The sequence below is a fragment of the Pteropus vampyrus genome, unplaced genomic scaffold, assembly GCF_000151845.1.
Source record: "Pteropus vampyrus isolate Shadow unplaced genomic scaffold, Pvam_2.0 Scaffold461, whole genome shotgun sequence".
Taxonomy (NCBI): Eukaryota; Metazoa; Chordata; class Mammalia; order Chiroptera; family Pteropodidae; genus Pteropus; species Pteropus vampyrus.
Genome location: NW_011889242.1, coordinates 2,361,736 through 2,377,547, shown reverse-complemented (window position 1 = coordinate 2,377,547; position 15,812 = coordinate 2,361,736). Strand labels below are relative to the sequence as shown.

General features: G+C 47.9%; 1 protein-coding gene across 1 annotated transcript in view; it reads left to right on the top strand.

Moving 5' to 3' along the window:
* Positions 1 to 3,525: 3,525 nt before the first annotated feature.
* Positions 3,526 to 15,812, top strand: part of NCAPH (non-SMC condensin I complex subunit H) — a 26,180-nt gene continuing 13,893 nt past the window's right edge. Inside the window, exons 1-7 of the mRNA XM_011382004.2 lie at positions 3,526 to 3,682; positions 9,284 to 9,503; positions 9,648 to 9,738; positions 10,389 to 10,481; positions 10,804 to 10,942; positions 11,320 to 11,444; positions 15,672 to 15,807. Of these exons, the coding sequence (XP_011380306.2) occupies positions 3,664 to 3,682; positions 9,284 to 9,503; positions 9,648 to 9,738; positions 10,389 to 10,481; positions 10,804 to 10,942; positions 11,320 to 11,444; positions 15,672 to 15,807 (823 nt within the window). The 5' untranslated portion in view covers positions 3,526 to 3,663. The remainder of the gene's footprint in view (positions 3,683 to 9,283; positions 9,504 to 9,647; positions 9,739 to 10,388; positions 10,482 to 10,803; positions 10,943 to 11,319; positions 11,445 to 15,671; positions 15,808 to 15,812) is intronic.

The window sequence follows — 15,812 nt, the reverse complement described above, 5'->3', positions numbered from 1 at the left end:
AAGTGGTAATGGGAAGAATAGAGCTGTAGTGCTCTGGGAATACTCTTACAATGAAAGTGGAAACTTCTAGATATTTTGGAAGCTGAGCTTTATTTTAAAACAATACCTGGCTGGTACCCAGGATAGAACAGCAGTTAAAGTAAAGGAAATATTAGTGTTCATTGAACATTGTTCTAAATGCTTCACATCTGCTAAGTCATATAAGCCTCACACTAGAACCCGATGCAGTGGGTGCTTTGTCTTCTCCATTTTACCTATTACAAAACTGAGGCACAGAAAGGGTGCACAACTTCCCCAGGGTCACACAGCTATTAAACGACAGAGCCTCGAGGAAACCACCTGTCCTAGGAGCCATCCAGCACAAACAAGACATAGGGCTGAAAGTGCTTTGAAAAGCAAAAGGCACTATTAATTTTAACATAAAGGGTGGTATGTTGTTTGGAAATTCCAGAAGACAGAAATTGTTGGTTCTTAGCCCAGTCTTTAGGAGGTCAGGAATTTCATATTACATACAAAATTAAAGGCATTTGCTCAGAGGCCAAAATGAATGTAAAGCCATTTCAACTATGTGCTGTTGAGCCCCAGCGACTGTGCAGTTTATATTATGAACTACATTGTGATATAAGCCAGCCGGGCTGGAAGGTCAGGGCAGATTTGAAGCCAAAAGCTTGCTTGCTTAAGTAGCCAGCTGACAACATGGTTGTTTTCACCTAAACCAAGGCTATCTGCATTCACCTTGGGGAAGCAGAAGAACCTCAGTGAGGAGTGAAATGAGGAAGGAGAATGGCCCCAGGATGGCTTTTCTGTTGACAAGGAGTAGGGGAGGGGCCCAACTACTTTATTTTTGTACAGCTAGGGGAATGGAGTTTTGCACACCACTGATAAATCATTCAATCTTTTGGCACCCTCCTCCATAGTACTAACCCCCAAAACAAAAAATGGCATTCAGGGCAGGAAGTGAATGGCCTGCCTGCACCTGGTGGGCTGGCCCACAGAGTTGCAGGAGGTGGAGCCAGCTCTGCTTCCCGGCACACACAGCCCCAGTCAGCTCAGGAGGCCCTATTACACCCACCGAACAGCCTCATGCCTCACCTAATGGGTCACTTCATAGCCTTCTTCTGCCTGGAGTTCCAAGCCAGTTCTTCAGAGGCTCCTGATTCTGTTCCACCTACCGCTCTCCTAAACCCACTGCTCTTAGTTGGTGCAGACATGGAACCCAAGAGGCTCACTCTTTCACATGCACACAGCAGAGTGGATGAGTGAGATGACAGGGACCCTAGCATACACTGAGCCCACGTGTTCATGGGAGTTTCATCTACTACCTAATTCCTCACAAAGCCCAAGGAAAGAGGGTATTCTCGTCACTGTTTCATAAATGGGGGAGAAAATGAGGCCCAAAGAAGATGCTCAATCCAGCATTTGAACTTGTGTTACAACGTCACTCATTTAATACAAATTTAAGTGCTCGCTCTGTTAGCACCAGGCGCTGGGGAAACAATGGTGAGCAAAGACATGGCTTCATCTTTGGAGACCATGAAATAGTCACCCTAGCGCATATAAAATTGCACAGGTAACAAGTTTTACTAAGGACACTTGAGTATATCAGGGGACGCCTCCCTGAGGAAGTGATGTGAGCCAACTGGGTGAAGATAAGGATGGAGAGGGTCTTACGCAGAGGACATGGCATGTGCAGAGGCCCTGTGCTGGGAGTGAGCACAGCAAAGGCAAGTCTGAAAGAAGGCCCAAGCGACTGGAGGGCAGGGAGCAAGGGGGACAAGCCACAAAATGAGGTGGAGAGGCTGTGGAGATGGGACCCTGCAGGGCCTTCTAGATCATGGCAGAAGTTCCCATAGCCGTAGAACTTTGGAATGGTTTTAAACTTTGGAGAAGGGACAGGTCAGATTTTTACTAGCCACCACCACCCTGGGCCCAACAGGAATGGGGTAAGGGCAGGTGTGGGTCTGCAGCCAATCAGTGAGAAAGTGCTATGGCTGAAAAGAAGATGTAAGATTGAAGAGATTTTTAGGAAGTACAGGGAACCAAAATTTTGGCACCCTGAAGCTGCTTTTTTGGATACTGGTTTTAAGCTGTTTATTAAGAAATAAGACTCAAAGAACCTTTGCCCCCGCCCCACTTCTTGCCTAAGAAATTCAGATAGAAAAACTTGCTTTAGGAAGGGAGCCTTGGCTTAATCCCCTGAGGAATTTTCATCCTAGTATTAGTCAGGTAGACTCCAAGCCAGTTAGCTAAAAACCTCTTGTCCCATTGTTTGAGTTGCCTGGCAAGAATTTTCCTGCAATGTATGTTCTGCTCTTCCTCAACTACCTGTAAGTAGTCCATTCTCGCTTCTGAAATCTATTACCAGCCCCTCCCCCTTTCTCTTTTGTCCAAAAATATTACCAATGTTACCTCAGTCTTTGGAATTTTCATGCTTATATGAATTCCCAAGTGCATGCATTAATAATTTGATTTTCTCCTGTTATTCCGTCTCTGTTAGAGTATTAGCCCAGCTACAAAAACTTAGGTGTAAAGGAAAGAATTTTTTATAGCTCCCACATAAGTAAAAAGAGCTCAGCAATAGATTGTGTGTGGAGAGTGAGGGAGAGGGAGGCGTCCACGATGGCTCCAGGGTGCTGATTTTCGTTCCTAGTTGGCTGGTAGCATTCGCTGAGCCCAACACTATAACCCCGTATTCTTTCCTCTATCCCAAACTGCCTTACGCTAAAGATCTGAAGGTGACTGGGAGAACAAGTTCACACAATAAAACAAGTAGGCTTAAAAAGTGGTTTTCCACGAAGAGTAGTTTTCTGGTTGCCAAAATGACCAAGGGACACTGATGGCATTTAGTGGGCAGCGTCAGGGATGCTGAACAGGCCTACACGGAGGGCAGGAGTCCCTGAATGCCAATAGTACCCTTGAGAAGTAACACTATAAAACGCCAGACATGTGTTATAATTACGAGTTGTTCTAGGGATAGTTAGACATCCCGCCCGGGCCCTCTCACTCCTAGTACAATTCTTGGGACCAGATGAAGCTGAACGGAGGGATAGGCGGCACCTTGCACTCGCCTCACTTCCGACCTTAACCTTTGCTTTTTTGAAGGAGCGGGAGAAAGCCAGGAAGCTTTTCGTAAGAATTTGAATAAAAACGATGGCCTTCATTTTTAAAAATGTACACACATTTTGCACCTGTCCTCCCCTGTCTGCACCGCTCATGGTGGGGTCGGCTCCCGGTCAGCAGCGTCCCACACCTGTCCCTAACCTCCTTGGCGTTGTGCTGCCGTCACAGCACACGGAAATTAACCTGTTTCCTGGTAACCTGCCTCTCCCATCCGCAAGCCCATCCTGTGAAAGCAGAGCCCTCGCCAGGTCTGCTCCACGCTGAGGCCCCAGCTCTGCGTCTAGCACTCGAAAGGAGGGCGTTTCATACCACCCCAAGGGTTCCACGGACCTCCTTCAATCCACCACAGGACTTGAGCCCCAAGACCTGGTTTCCGGACGCCTCACTTCCGCGCTGCCCCCGTCGCCCCGTTCGCGCAGAGGACCGGGAGGTCTGCGCAGGCGCATCGCCGGCTCCGCCCACTTGTGACGTACGCGAGGCCGTTAAGCGATCTGGCGTCTCGGCGCGCGATTTAAAGTCAGCTGCAGAGACGTGGAGGATAAGATGGGACCTCCTTGCCCAGGTGAGCTGGGCGGGCGGAGGCGCAGCGGGGAGGGTCCGGGGCGAGGCGAGGGTCCCACGGACAGGGCTGACGGGCGGGCCTGAGCAGATGTGCAGTTCTCGACCTGTCGTTGGCCCTGCTCTCTGCCGGTCCGGAGCCTGGTGCGGGGGGAGGGGAGGGCCGGCGGTACGCGCGGCCAATTGGGACGCGGTCTCGGCGGGCGGCGCCTCTGTTCGCGGGCGGAGGTGGGACTCCTTTTTTCCTGGATTCCTCCACATGCCCCGTGACTCGTTAAAACAGTGGTTTTCTAGAAGGCACATTAGTCCAGGGCCATGAAAGCGTTGTGGTTACCGCTGTATGCTTAAAACGCATGCATTTATTTTTACATTTATTCAACAAGTATTGAGTGCTCCCTTTGGGCCAAACTATCTGTCAGATGTAGAGATACAGTAAAGGACAAAACAGGTAAGATCCTGGCCTGTTGAAGCTTGTATTCCAGTTGGGGAGACACAATAAACAAACGAAATAATTTACAGATGAGACTGAGTGTTGTGACTAAGAATAACAGAGTGGAGCCCCTTTAGATTAGGAATTCAGGGAAGACTAGAGCAGAAACCGAAGGATGTCCCAGGCAGAGGAGAAAGTGTCCTAAAAAGGTCAAGCAGGGAGCCTGTCTTAGGCTAGGACAGGACATCATGACTAAATAGCGATATCGCTTAGGTGGGCAGGGCCTTTGTAGGTCTTTGTAAAATGTTTGGGGACTTCAGAGTTACATTTCAGACATGATAAATGACTTACCAGAGAGATAGGTGGAGGGGTCAATAAACATTTAGATAAAAGTTTACCACTCAGGGAAGTGGCTCTTGGACTGAGAGATTTGGGCATCATCATCGCAAATCGTAAAACCATGGGAACAGGTGAGAACGCTAGGAAAAGCCTGCAGAGAAAACACTCAGGACCTAATAGAAGGAAGAGCTGGAAAAACTCAGAAGAGAGTGGTATATGAGCCAAGAGTGTTTCAAGAAGCAAGAGGCTGTCAACTGTTTCACATACTGTCAAATGTTAAGAGAGACAAGGCCTGAAAAGTGGCCACTGGATTTGGCAACATGGAAGTTGTGGGTGGTCGTGATAAGGCAGTTTTCATAAGGTGGTGGGGATGTGAGCCAGAACAGAGGGAGCTAAAAATGAGTAGGAAGTGAGGAAGTGGATGCAACAAGCATTTCCGAGCTCGATAACCGTCTGGTCTGTTGAATGTACGAATGTATGCTGTCAAGGAAATGAGAAAAAAGGAGATCCCATCTTATCCTCCAGAATCGAAGCATTCTTTGATTCTCATCTTTAGCCTCCCTCTTAAACAAGTTCCTCTGTTGGTGCTTCCTGTTTCTGTTCAGGTCTCTTCTCCCAAGGTCCAGCTCCTTTCCTTACCTTGCAGCACCCACATCCAAATAGTCACAAGTCCTTTTGATTCAGTCTCTAAAACTGTCTCTTGCCTCTCTCCTTTCTATTTTTACTTTCTTTCTTTTTTTTTCTTTTTTACCTCAGCTGAGAGTTATGTTAATGATTTTCAGCTTTAGGAAGCTATGAGGGGAACATGCGAAGTTCTCGTATTTTTAGTTCTTTTATCCCCGTTCCCCACTCCTTTTTCCTTCCCCTCACATGGGGAACCATATTAGTGTTTAGTATGTATCACTATTTTTTAATATGTTCCTATAAAATATGTGTTATATTGTGCATATGTATTTTTTTTCATATCACTAGTTCTGAGCCAGTTGAAATGCACATTCTTATTCTCATTTGGAGGATGAAGAAGCAAACACTTAGGGCGTATACTTGCTCAAACCTTCCGATTCTTAAATCTGGAAACATTCCTCCAAGGTCTTTTGGTTTCCTCATCTGTCTCTTCCAATGATCTTGTTTCTCCCAACTATAATAGGCCACCACACACACTACCATAGTCATACCTAGGCCATGTCATTATCGATAGCTGCTCCACTGTCATCTCAGTTTTAAGGCCCCACTCTCAGTTCCACTCCTATCTTTCCAGTTCACTCCCTCTCATTCTCCAGCTCCAACAATCTTTCGACTCTGCAGACCTATACTCTTTCCTGCCCCTCCCATCTCATGACCTTGCACCCTCTGTGCTCCGCTTACAGGCCATGGTGGGTCAGTGTAACCCCTCCCTCATACACCTGCAACCCCTGTCCTCTTGATTCCTTACACTTGACGAACTCACAGCCCCGCTAAATTCCACCTCCGCCTGCTCTGCCCAGAGCACCTGATGGTCAAGGGGACCGAAACCTGCCTGGCAGTTATGCCATATTCCCTGGCTTACCCACTCTTCCCCTGGATGAATATTTCATACTTCCTTTCTCCCCTGAAATCCCCTCCCCAGCCCTCATCCTTAGCTGTAGAGTTTCAGGGTTTTACTTGCTTCCTATTTTACTATGAAAAGAAAAGCAATCAAAAGAGAACATCCAGGTTTATGGCCATGCCACCCTGAACAAGCCCAATCCTGTCTGATCGCGGAAGCTAAGCAGGGTCAGGCCTGGTTAGTACTTGGACAGACCACCTAGGAAGACTAGATATTGTAGGCATAAAAAAATAAAAAATAAGGGGTCGTAAACTGACAAGGTCCTTGCAATCTGTGAGGTCAACCAAGGCTTGCCTCGCCTAAAAAAAATAAAAAATAAATAAAAAAGAGAACATCCACAGTCCACCATCTCACCTGCTCCCTACCTGCATCTGTGCCTGTGTTCTCTGCCCTCTTGTTGCTGTGCATTGGCTCTGTGCTTTCAGCAAAGGAACAATGAATACATTGTTCAGCAGCTTCTATCCTTTCTTCTGCAGAATCTCTGTGAATAATGCCTCCCCGCCTCCCCCCGCCCCCCCAAAAAAAGATGTCTGGAACCTGTGAGTGTTATCTTACATGGTAAAAGGGACTTTATGGATGTGATTATGGATTTGAGATGGGGAGATTATTCTGAATTATCTAGATGGGCCCAGTATTATCACAATGGTTCTTAGGCGGGAGGGTCAGGGCCAGAGAAAGAAACTTGAGGATAAAAAAAAAAAAGAGGCTGGAATGATGGTGGGGAGGGACCACAGCCAAGGAAAGTAGGCTGCTTCTGGAAGCTGAAAAGGCAAAGAAACATATTCTTCCTGAAAGCCTCCAGGACGGTTGCAACCCTGCTGACAGCTTGATTTTAGACTTGACTCCATAACTGCAAGAGAATACGCTTATGTTGTTTTAAAACACCAAATTTGTGATAATTTGTTGCAGCATCAATAGGAAACTAATACAATCTCTTTGCTTCATTCATTCTACCAAGCTGGGGTCTTTTCTATCTTAAAATTACTTTCTTAACCTTATTTCCCTGTCAACTGCCTCCCCTCATCTCTCTCCTTCCATTTACAGATGATTCCTTTTTCTTTGCTTGCTGTGTCCAGTTTCTCTTCTCCCATCTTTTATGGAATCTCAGTTCGTTTGACTTCTCGTCTTCTCCCTGCTAATCTAGAAAAACTGCTACTGTCAAAATCCTCCGTCACTCTTAGGTGGCTAAGTCCAGTGGTCAGTTCTGAGCCTTGATCTGATTTGACCTGTCAGCTGCATTTGATAGTCATACTCCTTCCTCCCTGAAATGTTTCTCACCGGACTTGTAGGTTTCCTCCCTACTTGGCTAGCTACACATTCCCCATCTTGTTGCTGGTTCCTAATTCTTTCCTTTAAACTTTTGAAGTATTCTAGGACTCAGCCTTCTGCACTTCACTATCTGTGCTCATTTATTTGCAGTTCTCATCTATTCTTATGGCTTTGAATACCCTCTATATGCTCATGGCATCCAAACTTATGTGTCCAGCCTAGGACTTTCCCCAAACTCTAGGCCGACATATCTGCCATGTACCACAGCGGGATGATGACTCAGCTTCCAAAGCCCAGCGTATCCAGACAGCCGGCCTCGCTCCCTCCCCACCCGCAATGTCCATCTCAGGTCATGGCCACTCTGTTCCTCGGTTGTTCTGGGTAACTTTGGAGTCATCCTTGACTCTTCTGTTTTCTCTCATGCTCACATGTAATCTCTCAGGAGATCAGGAAACTACATCCAGTGTCTGGCCACTTCTTACCACCTCCATTATCACCTCTCTGGTCTGAGCCACCATCATGTCCTTTATGTGGAGTGAAGGGGGAATTGATTGGACGTGGTGAAAAGGAGGATGGATGAAGAGGTGTTTTAAAATTACACCAGTGTGTTCTCTCATGGTTCTGGAGTCAAGTCTAAAATCAAGGTGTCAGCAGGGCAGCGTTAGTCCTGGAGGCTTCCTGGAATCTGTTTCTTTGTCTTTTCAGCTCCCAGAGCCACCTACTTGTGATCCCTCCCTCCCATCACTCCAGCCTCTTCTGTCCCCACGTCTCCTTCTCTGGTCCTGACCCTCCTGCCTCCCTTGATAAGAACCACTGATTACACCGGGAGATGAGGGTTGCAGCATCTCTGGCTGTCGGTAGCTGCCTCTCAGTGGGTCTTCCTGCTCGTTACTTCTCCCCTTGTCTATTTTCATTACAATAGCCATTGGGATCTTCTAAAAGCATAAGTTAGGTCACTTTATTCCTCTTCTCACCACTGTCCAGTCACTTCCCTTCTCACTCCACCCGAAAGCCAGTCTCTGCAGTGGTGAGTTAGTGAGGCTCTGTGCCCCAGCCAACTGTCTTTCCCTGATCTTGACTCGTTGGAGTCCCTGCTCTACCAGGCCCTGGAGAGCCTGCCCCAGCCCTCTCACTCCACTTCAGCCACGAGTCCTCTCTGACAACCCAGGTGCATCCCTGCCTCTGTGCTTGCTGTTCCCTCTGCTTCCGTGAGCTTCCCCCGAGTAGCTGCGATCTTGATTCTGAAGCCCCCTTCCTGAAGCCTCTCCTGACCACCATGTTTCCACTGGCCACCACCTGCACTCCCCAGCCTTCCTGTCCCCCTTCCAGGCTGCATTTTATCTCCATCTAGCACGCCATCTATTTTCTAACTGCTCACCATGAAAATGTTCAAACACATGGAGACATTGAAAGGCCAAGACAGTTAATAAACAGCTTATACTCACTATAACTGCTAGATATTTCGTTGCAAAAACCGTTTTTCTCTTTGCAGTTAACAAGTAATCCATGAGTGATTCTTTGGCACATTCTGCTGATTTTACACACCTGTGTTGTTTCTGCTCTGCACGCGGCTGGAATTAGAACCTAGCCTGCCTGACTTGACAGCCCACGCCTCACCCTGATCTTTTCTCTGTCTTGCCCAGGAGCCTGGGTCTGTGTGTTTGTTGTTCTGTAGTTTGTGAGCTCATCGGAGGCAGCAACTTTCTGTCACCCACCTTTATATTCCAATGGTGCTTTAGGTTAATGACAGTGGACATTTGTCCTGGATGGGCAAGGGAGCACCAGAAACCCAGTAGTCTCCAAGAAGCCCAAACTGTATAGTTTCTAGCCATAGACCATTAGAGTTGGCTGCAATCATGGTGGGAAACACGTAGTGAACTTCTCCACATGGTGGCCCAAGCCCCCTTTAGATCTGGGAAACATCCTGTTGACAGTTCTTGAGCAAGTGTTTTGTTCTATCACAATGAGTAACTCTTCTTCAGAGACCCGTGGACACCCGCACAGTGCCTCCTCGCCGTCAAAAAGGGTGTTCTCCATGCCCCCGCCCCGGAAGGCCCCCTTCAACACACCTGGCACCCCAGTTCTTGAAGACCTCCCTCAGAATGACGATGAGCGGGAACGTCTGCAGCGCAGGCGCTCTCGGGCCTTCGACCTGCAGCTCAGCACAGACTCACCCCGCCTGCTGGCCTCCCCCTCCAGCCGGTGAGTGTGCCCCTAGCATGGGGTCTGGGAGGGAGCCATGGAGTCTGGCATTGCCACACTACCTCATGGATTCTGGGGCTTGATTTTGGAAAGTTACAGTTTCATGGATCCTTGCCAGAATTTTTGGTTTTTGTTTTCATTTAGGAATGGGGACTTTTCAGCTACAATTCCTAAGTTTACAAACACACAGATTACAGAACATTACTCCACCTGCATCAAACTATCCACTGAGAATGTGAGTATCAGCTGGCTTCTCAGTGTGAATTCGGCAAAGGAAATCTAGCCTGTGTGATGGACGATAACTGCGCGTATCCTTCAACGACTCTTCCTAAGGCTAGCATTTTCAGTGTAGCTTTACTGTTTTTTATAGACCTTTGGTGTGCCTCTTGACAGATCATCTGCCAGTGTGTCGACATGGCTTCGGGGTTCCCAGTGTGAGTCCTGGAGAGGACAGATAGTAGAGTGTAGAGCTAATTGTAAGTTTTAAAGCTAGCTTGAGCTGGAATCTTGTCTCTGCCACTTACAAGCTGTATGGCGAATCACCCAGCCACTCTACCGCAGAGTCTTCTGTAAAACGAGAGTAAGAATAGTGCCTGCCTCATCAAGTTGTTCTGAGGCTGACAGAGTCCCTCCGTATGTGGTGCTTAGGACGGGGCCTGTACATAGTCAGCACCCAGGGATTGTGTGCTGTCACTCTCTAGACCTTGAGAATGAGGAGGGACATGTATGAATTTAGCTGTGTCCCCCTGCGTTTATGGGAAGAAATACCCATGGTGAGATGAGGGCTATCCCTGTTTAAAAACTGAGCTTCCTCTATCAGGGTAGCATCATTTACATGAGCCTGGGCTATAAATAACAAACCTTTCTGCAATTTTCTCTTTCTAGAAAATCACTACCAAGAATGCTTTTGGCTTGCACTTGATTGATTTCATGTCGGAGATTCTTAGACAGAAGGACACTGAACTGACCAACTTTAAGGTGAGATAGGCGCCTACTCCCTCCTGACCCTGAGCGGCTGAGTGACAGGCAGCACAGCACAGACACGGAATTCTACAGATGCTTCAGCGTCTTCTGTGTGTAGGACATTTTATTAGCCATTTTACCCTCCTTCTTAAACTGACAAAATGGGCACAAGCTATCTTTCTGTTGTCCCTTCTATTTCTTGTCAGTCTTAGGGAACTATGCCATTTTTTTCTTGAAGGCAAGTAAGTATTTTCTGTGTTTTGTGTTTCTGTGTTTTGCCTGCTCAGCAGTTCTTTTTTATGCATCCCCATGAGTATAGCTCTGCTTGTCTGACCAGGTGGCTGCAGGCACTCTGGATGCCAGCACCAAGATCTATGCTGTGCGGGTGGATGCTGTCCACGCCGACGTGTACAGAGTCCTCGGGGGACTGGGAAAAGATGTGCCATCTCCGGAAGAGGCAGAGAGCCATGGCACAGGTACACAAGTGGGGATCCAATGAAGGTGAGGGCTTTTTAAAGGGCATAGCCAATTGGTTATTCTTTGAGTAGTACACTGAATGAAGTCACAAGAAAGAATTATCTCATTCTGGTGAAGACATAGACATTTTCAGCAGTGTCTATGATAAGATACTCAAACACTACATTTTGGGGATCTTTGGAAATTGACTTCGGTTAGAAGCCAAATGCTTAATCAAGTAGTTTGGTTTCTCCATCAGCTGCAGCTCAGATGGGCCTGTTGCTGGAGAGAATAGTACATATTTAAGTCACAATCACTTGAGAGTATTGAGGAACTTGAATCAGCAAGTTCAGTTGCATACTCCAGCGCAGTCCTCACGGTCTTATTCCTTCTATAGACAAAAGTGTGACTGAACCAGGAACAACCAAAAAGGCTCCAAAGCCAAAGAAGAAGCACTCACACAAAACCATCGAGCAGAATATAAACAACCTCAACATCTCCGAGGCAGACCGGAAAAGTGAGGTGAGGAGCCGTGCTCAGTGTGGTCTCTGACTCATTTAGGGTTTGGGCTGAGCATGTCTTGCCAGTTTGTGCTTGGTTAGGCCTCAAGGAAGTAAAATATTCAGCTGGTCTCTGCAGTGTCGTCCTCTAGCCTTGCAAAGAAGACCGAAGGGGGCAAGTCCCTGCTCTCCCTCAGCGTTTCAGAATGACTAAGTAGGAGAAGGATGGCAAGTTACCAAGAAATCTGATCGATTACACCATTTATTTACTTTCCTAGTACATGCAGCAGCAGTGGCATAACTGACATCGTGTACTTGCTAGGCTCCCTGTGCTACCTTAAGCCTGTGGCCCGTGTCAATTCACTTAACCCTCACAACATCCTTGTTACATTTTATGAAGAGGTGGTCAAGGTGCACGGCTGTTAAGCCTTGGCCAAGATGACTGGTCAGTAGGCCAGGATGTGAAGCTAAGTGGTCTGGCTCCGGAGTCCTTGCTCTAGGCAGCCAACCACCTGGCCAGTCCTAAGGACATCTGCTTAGAGGAATGCTACTAGGGCCTCATTTATAACTAGCACAGTGAATTTGAAACTAACAGGTGTTGTCACAATTTTTTTTTTTTTAATTTTGTTGTTAAAAATCAGTATTTCCAAGAACATTCTTATACATATTATTTTGCACTCTTCTGGGAGCGTATCTATGAGGATTCTGAAACGGAATTTCCACTGCCCTGAAAAAGAGTTGTACCAGTTTACACTCCCTCCAACAGTGGACTAGATTACTTCTTTCTTCTACCTACACAACATTTGTAAATGGTAAGTAAGGTCACGAGGCTGGACTTGACCACCAAGGGAAAGAGTATGTGGGAAAAGAACCAAGCCCGGGGATGCGAAGATGCACACCCCGTCGGCAGGAGGAAAACCAGGAGCATGGCATCCCAGTGAGCGTCTCGGAGGAGGGAGTGATCAGCCACAACAGCCGTGGCAATCTGGGCCACTGGTGAACTTGAGGGAGCCCTGAGGGGCAGAAACTCAGACCTCCAAGGAAAGGGTACTGCTTGGCTGTGCTGGCATCCCCAAGTGCAGAGGACGGGCTTGTGGGCCCGGCACCCAGACCTGAGGAGGGTGTGCCAGTTGGTGCTCTGTCTCAGAGGGGCACACAGTGAGGCTGGTTCTGTGCACGTGAGGAAAAGTGCAGATTGAATTGAGCTACTGCTGCAGATAGGCCCTGCCAAACCCGGGGTGAAGAAGCAGTGCTGGGTGACACAGGAAGAGGACAGCTGCCGAAGGACCAGTCCCTTCTCTCAGCCCTGCAGCCTCCCTCTTGTGCCCCAGTGATGGAGCCCAACAGCGAGCTGCCAGCAAAGCCAAAATGTGGCCCCAGACACGGCATCCAAGAGAGAATGGAAGGCGGGTTTGGAGCAGAGGGGCAGTAGCTTACTAATTGGAAGCGGGGTAAAGTGTCATGATCTATTTTCAAGAAAGTTCTGGTTGGGGTGGTGGGAGGAAGCACATATGCAAAATGCTACCAACTGGAGATCCTAGGTGAAAGCTACATGGAGGGTCAGGTTACTATTCCAACAGTTTGTAGGCTTGAAAATTTTCATAACAAATGGGAGGAAACAAATAGACTGAGTATAGGCTGTCATTTTGAAGAGTTTTGTGAATTGGAACAGTAATGAGATAGCAAATGGAAGGGAAAGTGAGGTCTAGAGGTGTTTCTGGTTTTGTTTTTGTTTTAAATGGGAGAATTAACAGCAGATTTGTCAATGGCAACAACCTAGCGGGGAAGGAATTATTGGTGATGAAGAAAAGATGCCAGAGTTCTGTCCTGGAGCACAAGAGAAGAGGAGGCCACGGACGGCAGGGGGCGGGATCGAGTGCATGTGCGTGGGGTCAGCATGACTTCCTGTCTTTCTGCACCATAATTAACTGCGGGTGAAGTGCGGAGCAGGCAGGAAGTTGAGTCTAATGATGAAGGTATGTTTGGCTTGGTGAATGTGACGCAGCTACGAAGAGGGACTAGAGTTAAGATCATGTGCCTGGGAGCGATCAGTCACTGCTTAAGGAAGCTGAGTCCAGAGCGGGGAGTGAAGGACAGTGTGAAGTCACAATCAGCAGGCATCAGGCCTGGAGGGGGCAGACTTGTTGATGTCAGAGACACTGGGCTGCATGCTGGAAAGGAGGGGATTGTCGGAGGCACTTAAGATTGAGCGTATGGAGAGGTTGCAGTCACTGCAATGATGCAATGCAGAGAATAGGGAGAGAGTGAACAGCAGAGGAGGGGTAGTGTCATACTCGGTCTCTGAGTCTGGGGTCTTGGGATGAAGCTCAAGACCATTGAGGGAGAGGCTATTGAGAACGGATCAACATATCGATGTTGAGATTCAAAACCTGCAACAGCAGCGAAGTTAGAGGAGAGTAAGGAGCCCAGAGCTAATATCAACATCTGAGAAGGGGGCGGTAGCAACACAGATAGGCAGATGGTGGTGAAGTACGACAGTGTTCACAGCTGAGGGTTTTAAGAATTGGGAAAAATAGTCTGGGAGCTGCCACGAGGAGCGGGGGAAATCACCGATCCTGCCTGCAGGCCATGGTTTGAGGGTATGGGAAGGAAACAGCCTCGCTAGAGAGGACTGCAGGGGAGGTGATGTCCTTGGGCGGCCACCTTGTCTCCTTAGAACAGTGCCCGCAGCCTCCGTCATTGCCACCTGTCCTTCAAAGCCTTTTTAGATATTCTGTTCCTACTCCTCTTCCTTGAAATTAATTATTAAGGAATAAGATTTTGTCAGGGTTGAGGCTTGGAGAACCACAAATTACTATACTTCCTAAGATTTCGTTCACTCTCCTTCAAGAACCAGTATTCAGCCCCTTGAGCGTGTTATGGCCCTATTGAGAATGGATGAGTAAGAGCAAGGAGGTGACAGGAACCGTCAGGAAAGAAGTGGGAGCTGGAGAGAGTTTTGCTGATTACTATGTAGAGGCTCTGGGGGAAAGATCAACTGTTGGGAGGAAGCAGAGACGGGGTGTCAGCATGAGGACATACACTCCTGGTGTCTTGGGTCCTTCATGTGTACCTCATAAATAAACTAAAGGGCAGTAATGCGCTGAGTCCCAGCGGTCTCATGCAGATGGCTATGGAGAGGCTGAGTGGATAGGCCTGGCTCACTCTAAGTAATGGGGCAGTGCTTCCCTGGGCTGTCTGGCAGTTCTAGCCTATGTTGGCAGAGGACCATGTGGAGGGGTGGGAGGGGGAAGGGGTGGCAGGCACTCTGGGTACAGCATGTGTCTGTTTTCATCTGTGTGTCTGCACTGACCGTGGGTGGCACCAGATTTGGAGGTGGAAGTCCAGATCCTGTTCTTAGCTGTGGTCAGGAGAAGGCTGTGGGTCTCACTCTGTCAAGCTGTAAAGGCATGTTGCACTGCCCTCTCCCCCCTACCACACACACGGGTTTTGCATTAGTGAGGCAATGATGGCCAAGTGCGTCACCCATGGTGACGTACTGGACGCATCTGAAGGAGAGCCATGAAATCCTTCCCACCCACCCTTCTCCAGTTCTCCTTGTTTTTCCTCCTTCTCTCATAATCTGAATATTTATTTAGCTATCATTCTTGCTTTTGTTTCTTCTGGTTCTATAGTGAAAAGTTGGACTCAACAATATGGTTGGAAATTCTGTTTACCAAACACTTTCTTACTGGTGCTAAGTCTTACACTGGCCTTTCCTATTGTTATAAGGAGAAAGCAGGTTGGAGGGAAGCTCTACTCCCTCTCAGGCTGGGGCTGACTAGCTTGGCAGACTCTGCTTATCCTTTACCCGGATCTCTTGGTCGTGTTCTTTCAAATCTTTGACTGTTTTTGGTCAGAGTAATAATAAAATCTTGTGGACAGATCCATCACCCAGGCTTTTTCAGTCAGCAGAATTTGTTCTGATAGCATTCCTATAGAGATGGCTTTTTAATAATGGTAACTTATGGACTGACCAGTGGAAGATCACTATCTAGGTTTCAGCAAGCAGGTGGATGCATTATAAGCCCGTGACCATGGGCTGTGTACTTGAGCGGTGTATGTCTCTTCTGATCACGTGCAGCCTCTTTTGAACTGGCATCTGCTGGGATGGGCTTTCACCTGGTCAGTGAGAGCAAGTGCAGAGATGTTTCAGTCCGCTGTGTGCAGCCGTGAGGAGCAGGCCCAGTGAGTGGAGTTCGTTTCCTTGGCTCCATACCGTAACCTTGGGTTCCGTGTTTGTGCTCAGATCGATCCCATGTTTCAGAAGATGGCAGCCTCATTTGATGAGGGCAGCACAGCAGGGGTCTTTCTTTCCACCCTCCACTGCCACGACTACAGGAGTGAGCTGCTTTTCCCTTCTGACGCCCAGGCCCTCTCCACTGGGGGG